This window comes from Chrysochloris asiatica, unplaced genomic scaffold, assembly GCF_000296735.1.
Source record: "Chrysochloris asiatica unplaced genomic scaffold, ChrAsi1.0 scaffold00001, whole genome shotgun sequence".
Lineage (NCBI taxonomy): Eukaryota > Metazoa > Chordata > Mammalia > Afrosoricida > Chrysochloridae > Chrysochloris > Chrysochloris asiatica.
This window is the reverse complement of record NW_006408519.1, coordinates 892,206-900,381: the sequence shown is the minus strand read 5'-3', so window position 1 is coordinate 900,381 and position 8,176 is coordinate 892,206. Positions and strand designations below refer to the sequence as shown.

Genomic DNA, 8,176 nt, shown 5'->3' with positions numbered 1-8,176 from the left:
GTAAATTATTATATATTTCCTGAGTGGGTTTTTTTGTTTGTGTGTTTTTTAAAAAGCTAAAGTGGATAGAGAGAAATACTTTTAACTCATGGTATATGGAGGGGATTATAATCAATGTAATGAAACAAGTTATATAAATGGTTGAATGTGAAACTGATGATGTGCCCTGTAAACTTTCACTTACTTAAATTAAAAAAAAAAGAATGACCACATAGATGACAAAAAGAAATTTTTTGTTTATTAATTGTGAATCAAGTCCTGGAAGAAATGAAGACAAAAGTGAACAAATAAGTTGTGCAAATTAAAAAAAAAAAAAAAGCTAAAGTGGATAGAGAGAAATACTGTTAACTGATGGTACATGGAGGGGATTATAATCATTGTAATGAAACAAAGTGAATGAGTTGTTGAATGTAAAACTGGTGATCTGTCCTGTAAACTTTCACTCAATCCATAATAAAAACCTAAAAAAAAAAAGAATTTGCAAAAAAAAAAAGCTAAATGCAAAAGCTAAGTACAAATATATAATACAAAAGTATGTATTATGTACATGAATAAAACTTTCATATACACACACAAAAAAGAAGAGAAATGCTTAAGATCATCACCCATTGGAGATTTGCAAATCAAAACAACAAGGAGATATGATCTTACTCCAGCATTAATAGCAAAGTTACAAAAAAAAAAAAAGCAGAAAATAACAAATACTGGCGAGGATGTGGTAAGGCTGGGACCCTCCAATACTGCTGGCAGGACTGCAAAATGGTGCAATCACTGTGAAAAATGGTATGGCACTTTCTCAAAATGTTGGAAATAGAAATACTGTATGAGCCATTAATCCCTCTACTTGATATATATTCTCAAGAACTAAGAGCTAGGATACAACTATATGGATGTACACCCACGTTCACTGCAGCACTATACACAACAGCAAAAAAAAAAAAAATGGAAACAATCTAAATGCCTATCAATACAAGAATAGTTAAACAAACAACTTAGGTACATACAAACAATCAAATATTACACAACGTTGAAGCATAATGAAGTACCTGCAAAACACCTCACAATTAGGAGGACATTAAGATGAATGAAATCAGTCAATTACAAAAGGACAAATATCGTTGAGGCCAATGTTGTAAAAAGTTAAAAGATTCTCCTGCTAAATGAGACATTCTATGATGTTTACAGGGCAGGTTGGGCAGGAGGAGGGAAAAAAATAAAGTGAATAGAGGTAAATACTGCTAACTATTATATGGTACATGGAGTAGATTGCAATCACTGTAATGGCACAGAGTGTATAATTTATTGAATGTGAGCGTGATCATCTGTTCTGTAAACCTTCACTGAATTCACAATAAAAATAAATAAGTGAGAGAAAGGCAAGAACTGACTAGAGTAAGGTAGGAATAGGCAAGAGCATAGGACAGCTGAATGAAGAGACATGGGATATATGGTGTGCCTGGGAGAAGAAGGCACAGTAAGATTGGAGCTGAGGTCTCTGTGGAGTTTAATAATGTGTTGAAAGTACTTGTGGGATGATATGGTAGGATGGATGTGTTTTATATGTGATGTTGTTGTTGTGAAGTGCCGTCGAGTCAATTCCGACCCATAGTGACCCCCTATAAGGTTTCCAGGGAGCAGCTGGTGAGCTTGATCCACCAAACTTGCAGTTCAAACGACTTTGCAGTCTGACACATTAGCCCACAGAGACACACTAGGACTCCTGTATATGTGATAAGGACATGAATTTTGGAGTGCCAAAGGGTGAAATGTTATGGATTGAACTGTGCCCTCCAACAACATGTGTCTATTTGGGTAGGCCATGATTCTCAGTAGAATACAATCATCCTTCATTTTGTGATCTGGTTTAAGTATCCAGTGTTGTAACTCCTAATTTCTATGATGTTAATGAGGCAGGGCTACAGGCAATTATGTTAATGAGTCAGGATATTATCTATAGGATGAGGTTGTATCTTGATTCACTCTTTTGAGACATAAAAGAGATTAAACAAGCTTGCAGAGATGAGAGGAACCTCAGAACCTCCAAAAGAGAAGAGCCAGGAGAGGAGTATGTTTTTGGATGTCGGGTCCCTATACTGAGAATGTCCTCATCCCAAGGGAAGATGATGTCAAGACACAAAGAGGTCTCCAAGGAATGCTTGGCTCCCAGATGTCAGGATCCACAAAGACCTTCTCCCAAAGTTGACACAGAGAGAAACCCCTCCTGTAGAACTGACACTCTGAATTTGGAATAATAGCCTTCTAAACTTTGAAACTCTGGTAGCATAGTGGTTACGAATTGGGCTGCTAACCTCAGGGTCAGCAGTTCGAAATTACCAGCTGTTCTATGGGAGAAAGATGAAGCTTTCCGCTCCTGTAAAGATTTACAGCCTCAGAAACCCTGTACAGTGTCGCTATGAGTAGGAACCGACTCCACGGCACATAGCCACCAACCACCAAACTTTGAGAGAATAAACTTCTGTTTGTTAAATCCATCCACTTATGTTATTTTATATTACAGCAGCACTAGATAACTAAGACAGTGTGGCCCTTAGAGATAAACTTTCTACGTTTTGTTTAAGAACTAACCTCCCACCATTGCAGGGCCTACCTCCTTTCATCGATGTGCTAAAGCCTTGGAACATTTTCCAGGCTACTCTGATTCTCTCTTGCTATTTGCCCGCTTGGGTTATCTTTTTTGGGACTAAAGCCAATTTCATTTACACTGTTTTATACATGAGTGAAATGAGACACTGAGCAATTCATCGTCTTCTGTAAGTCATGCCTGCAAACTCGCAACCCACTTCCCTTCACACCAAAGCTTCCCCCTGCTCGCAGACAATAAAGCATTGAATAAAGTTGTTGACATTGACCTTTTGATTCATTAGGAGACAAAGTCTTCTCACATAGTCCTAGCTGGTACATAACTGAAGCAGAAAACAAGCTTAGGTTTCTTCTAGAAACTTCCCTTAAGTGAAAAATAAGGATCAGAAGGTAAGAAATACAGAAGGAAGAGTCAGCATAGCAGAAAGGTTTAGGGTTTTCCTAAAGTCCATGTAACTCATGGCTGGAAGATAATTCCAGATATCAGTGAGCTGCTTTCTTATCAGGCTCCCACGGGTGCTGCACTCAGGTGCCAAGCAAGGGGCTAGAGGTGTGAGTCCACTTAGCAGCACCTTGAAGAAAGGCCTGGATTGCTACTTATGAAAAATCAACCACTGGAAGCCCTACGGAGCATAGATCTACTGTGATACACATGGGGTCAGGTGAATCTAAATGAATCTAAAGCCATTGCTCAGCAACTGGAACTTTCTTGGCCAAACCAGTTCCAGGGTGGGCTATCTCTCCTGAGAGCACACCTTGTCAGAGATTTTTGCCATTGCACTTCTTAAATATACTGGCATCCTAGAGAAATAGGACAAGCTTAAAGAGCAGGCAAGAAAAAAGTGTCTCGAGATTGTTGTAGCTGTGCTCAAAGTGTCAAGTTCAGAGACCTGCACCCGTCCTTCAACCGAGCTTAAGCCTGGAAGGATCACCGTCAGTAGGTCTGTGAAATTAGTTATGAATAAGACATCAGCTCAGAGCCTTTTCCTGTGCATGACACATGGAGAGACCTTAGAGGAGGGTGTCTGGAAGAAATCTGCAGTGCAAGTAGAAAAGGTTTTCTGTGTGTTAAATCGAGCTGGGGGGCTTGGTCCATTGTGTAGGGGGTCACTGAGGAGCCCACACACTAACTTTGCTCCAAAAAAGCAATTTAACTATGAGTAACTGAATGTGTGTGACTTTGAAAAATGAGCTCATTTTTTTTTTCCTGGCTCAAGTTAACAACTCCTTCTTCCCTGTAGAAGCCTTTGTAAGAGCATCATCAGAGAATGTACACGTATTTAAACTGCATCAATACCAAATGAATGCTACTTTTCACTTACCTTTGCCTCTTCATTCACATCCCAGGTGAAGGAAACAGCATTATACGCAATCTCTTCAATGTTCCCAATTGTATTGAAGCTTTCCTTGTAATCCGCTGTAGCATTAAAAAAGAAAACAAAAGAGTTTGAAAAGGTAATAGTTACTTAGTGACATGCATTGAACCATCATTTTCCAATGTATAAATTGAAACTTTGCCTATTCTCCTGGTTGTCTGTATGGAAACAGTTAAGAATGTGCACTTCCTTGTATTCTTTTACTAATATTTACACTATAAGAACGTAACTACGATCTCTATTACAGAAGGAAATCTAAGTAAAGCAATGTTCTTAAGTGATTTATGAGTTTCAATTTTCATTATAAAATTAAGTATTCTTCGATGCTGAGTTCCCTTATTATCTACTTACTTCCTGGTGTGAGGCTGTAGGATAAGAATAGGACTGCCAATCACAAAGTCGGAAGTTCAAACCCACCAGATGCTCTTCGGAAACCTATACATGATAGCTATGAGTTGGAACCAACTGGACAGCACTTAACAATAACAAAAACAATTTCTCTTCCCACTCACTTCCCTGGCACTTTGGTTTTGCCAGAAGTGCTGGAGTATAGTATTTTCTGCATATAATGCACCCACCTTAAATAACTCATGTTGCATGCACAGGAAACTAACCAGAGGGGTTAAAAGGTTTAAAAAAAAAAAAAAAAAAATCATATAACACGGGTGTTATTTGTGTAAAAATGCAGTGTTCCTTGGGGATTTTGTTGTTATTGAATAGACTACTGTTTATCAGACAGGCAGTGTCATCTAGACAATAGTTTAAAAAAAGAAAAAATCCAGGAGCCATCAGAAAGTTGTGTTTTTAGCTTCATTTTGGAATTTAGACACAAAGAATTGAGTTAAAGATACTCAGCTCACTACCAACATCTGTGGGATCAAGACCCTCTCATTTTGTTTCTGCAATATTTACTTATTCCTTTGATCCCAATATTTTCCCAACAAAGGTAATAGATATTAATATGTCTGATACACAGAGTTATGAAATATATTGGGTTGATTTGCTCATGTATATGTAGCTTGAATTTTCACAAATGGTGTTGTGCTGTGCATAGGATTGTCAGAATAGCAAATGAACATACAGGAAGTCTCATTAAATTTTAATTTCAGATAAATAATGAATAATTTTTTTAGGATAAGTATGTCCCAAGCAATATGCCATTTAAATGTAACCACACATTCTGCATTTTACCATGGCAGCCCCAGCTATAAATCTCATTATGGTTGTGTGCCTACTTCTAATTGTGGCTCCACTGAATTCTGTGGTTATGGCCCACCACAATTTACTCATACCGTCTCAGAAATGACTCTCCAGGTGCCTCCAGCTCTTCAATACTACAGACAACACTGTGATAAACATCACAATTAGTGGGAGCTGGAGTGATGGGGCAACACAGGTAGATCCACTCTATGTGCTCTCCAGAATGGCTCTCCAAACTCACTCTCCCAAATGGGCCACTACAGCTTAGACTCCCACCAGCATCCTGTTTCTCCACTTCCTCACCATACTTCTACTTTTTACCAATCTGATGTGTACAGAATGGGATTCCATTGAGGTGAGAATTTGCATTTCTTCTACTGTTGTGACTTTAAACATCTCTTCACCTACCGGACAGTCAAAAACAAATTGTCTCTTTGTGTAAACAGTCTATTCATATCTTTGTTCACATTTCTATTGGTTTTCACAGAGAAATGTTACACAAAACTATTTATCTTAAAATTTTTAAATAAAACACACCTATATTTTGCTATAAGGAGCTCTGGTAGCATAGTGGTTACGAATCAGGCTGCGAACCTTAAGGTCAGCGGTTCGAAACTACCAGCCGCTCTGCGGAAGAAAGATGAGGCTTTCTACTCCTGTAAAGATTTACACCCTCGGAAACCCTGTACAGGGTCGCTATGGGTCGAACTGACTCGACGGCACTTAAGAACACAACAACATATTTTGCTATAATGCTCATCATAAGAAAGTCAGAGATCATGAACAAATAGGAGACTATTTAAAAGCAACCACAACCTAACACTCACAAACAACCACTAGAACCACATCTGTATGTCCGCTATTTCTCCTTTCCTTGTCTACCTCTCTCCAAAACATGTATTGTACACAACGCTGGAGCAGTCATTTTAAATTTAGCTTTAGTTTCTTAATATAATCTTCTTCATCTTTCCATGTCAATAAACCAACTTAGGCAACATTACTTTTAATGGCCACATGTTATTATTCTGGGTTATGTGTCATAATTTATTGTGCTTCTTATAGGTCATTTAGATGATATCCAGCATTTTGCTATTTTAAATGATGCTTCAATCATGGTAAAAATATTCAAACATACATAATTATTTTATTAAGATACATTCTCAGAAGAAGAATTAATAGGCCAAAGGTAAATATATGTTTTAAGCTTTGAATTCATTCTGTCAAATTGCTCCTGAGAGGATGAAGCCATTTATGCTCACACCAATAGTGGATGAGTTCCTGTTTCTTCAAAGTATGCCATTTTTCCAAATTGATATGTGAAGCATGGTACCTTATTATTTTAATTTGCAATTCCTTGATAGCCAAAGAGGTTAAACAGACTTTCATCCATTTTCTGACTCTGTGTTTCTATATATTATTTCGCTTTATGATATTTCAAAGGTTCTTACTGATTCTAATGTAAAAATTAAGGTTAAGGAAATAAATCTTAAGCAAAGGAAAATAATTTTACATTTTACAAATATCTAATAAGGCTTTATAACTGCATTTGGAATTATTTTAAATGCAAAACTATGTTTTCACTATGCCAGTTAAGCTCTCAAAATTTCAGAGTCAAAAACACATCATTAAATTTAGAGACAAGGAAATCAATGATTCTTCATCATTATTAGCTTTAAAAGATCATGTGGAGGACGTCTAGCAAGATGGCAGACTAGGCAGATGCACTACATGGGCCAGTCACCCTGCCCCCAGTTTCCCTGGGGTCCTACCAGACAGTGAAACTAGCACCATTAAGGGTCCCCACAAACTGTTCCAGATAGAGTGTCCTGAACTTGGATAACACCGACATCCCTTCCACAACCACCTTGTAAGATCCTTGAATGGCAGGAGCTCTAGGTCCGACTACACTGCTTGTTTTTACAAATAGGACAACCCCACAGAGCCCCAGAGAAAAAAGACAAGTCCAGCTCACACACACAAAAAAAGAAGAAAGAATGGCTCAAACAAGAAGATGCAGGGCCAGAAAGCATTTCTAAGGAGGAAAAGGTAATAGAATTAATTGCAAAAGAAAGATAATTAGGTACCTTCAAAGGATCCATAGAAAGATTGAGGAAAGTAAGGAGAACACAATAAAAACTTTAGAAGACTTCAGGAAAACATTATGAGAATAAACAGACAAAGTAAATGAAAATTCTGAAACAATACAAAACCTGCAACTAGAAACCTAGAAACTTCAGAAATGGACAATACACTGAAAGGACAAAGGAGTAGATGCAAAGCAATGGAAACCTGAATTAGTGAGCTTGAAGATAAATATCTCAATGGAGCTCTGGTAGCGTAGTGGTTACGAATCGGGCTGCGAACCGCAAGGTCAGCAGTTCAAAACTACCATATGCTCCGCAGGAGAAAGATGAGGCGTTCTGCTCCCGTAAAGATTAACAGCCTCGGAAACCCTGTGTGGGGTCGCTATGAGTCGGAACCGACTCCACGGCACATAACAACAACAACTAGCATGCTGGAAGAATAATCAGAAAAAAGAATGAAAAAATCCAAAGAAAGCCTAAGATATGTGGGATACAATGAAGAGGAACAACTTATAGGTGACTGGAATTTCAGAACAGAAAGAAAAAATTATGGAACAGTTGTCGGAAGAAAATTTCCCTAACATCATGAAAGACAAGAAGATAAGCATACAATAAGTTAAACAAAACCCCAAAAAGATAGAAGCTGAAAGGAATTCACCAAGGCGTATCATAATCAAACTTTCCAAAATCAAAGACAAGGAAAGAATCCTCATCACATCTCAGGAAAAACACAAAGTCACCTACAAAGTAGAACCAGTAAGACTGAGCTCTGATTTCTCAGCAGAAACTACACAGGCAAAGAGGCAATGGAATGACATATACAAAACTCTGAAACAAAAAGATTGCCAACCAAGAACCATAAAGCCAGCAGAGCTGTTCCTCAAATACAATGGTGAAATTAGGCAATTATCTGAT

The 8,176-nt window shown here is 37.9% G+C and overlaps 1 protein-coding gene across 2 annotated transcripts in view; it reads right to left on the bottom strand.

Moving 5' to 3' along the window:
- GRHL2 (grainyhead-like 2 (Drosophila)) overlaps positions 1-8,176 on the bottom strand; it is a 196,595-nt gene that overhangs the window by 70,607 nt on the left and 117,812 nt on the right. For both annotated transcript variants that reach the window (XM_006830613.1, XM_006830612.1), the window contains exon 8: positions 3,924-4,018. In XM_006830613.1, the coding sequence (XP_006830676.1) occupies positions 3,924-4,018 (95 nt within the window). The remainder of the gene's footprint in view (positions 1-3,923; positions 4,019-8,176) is intronic.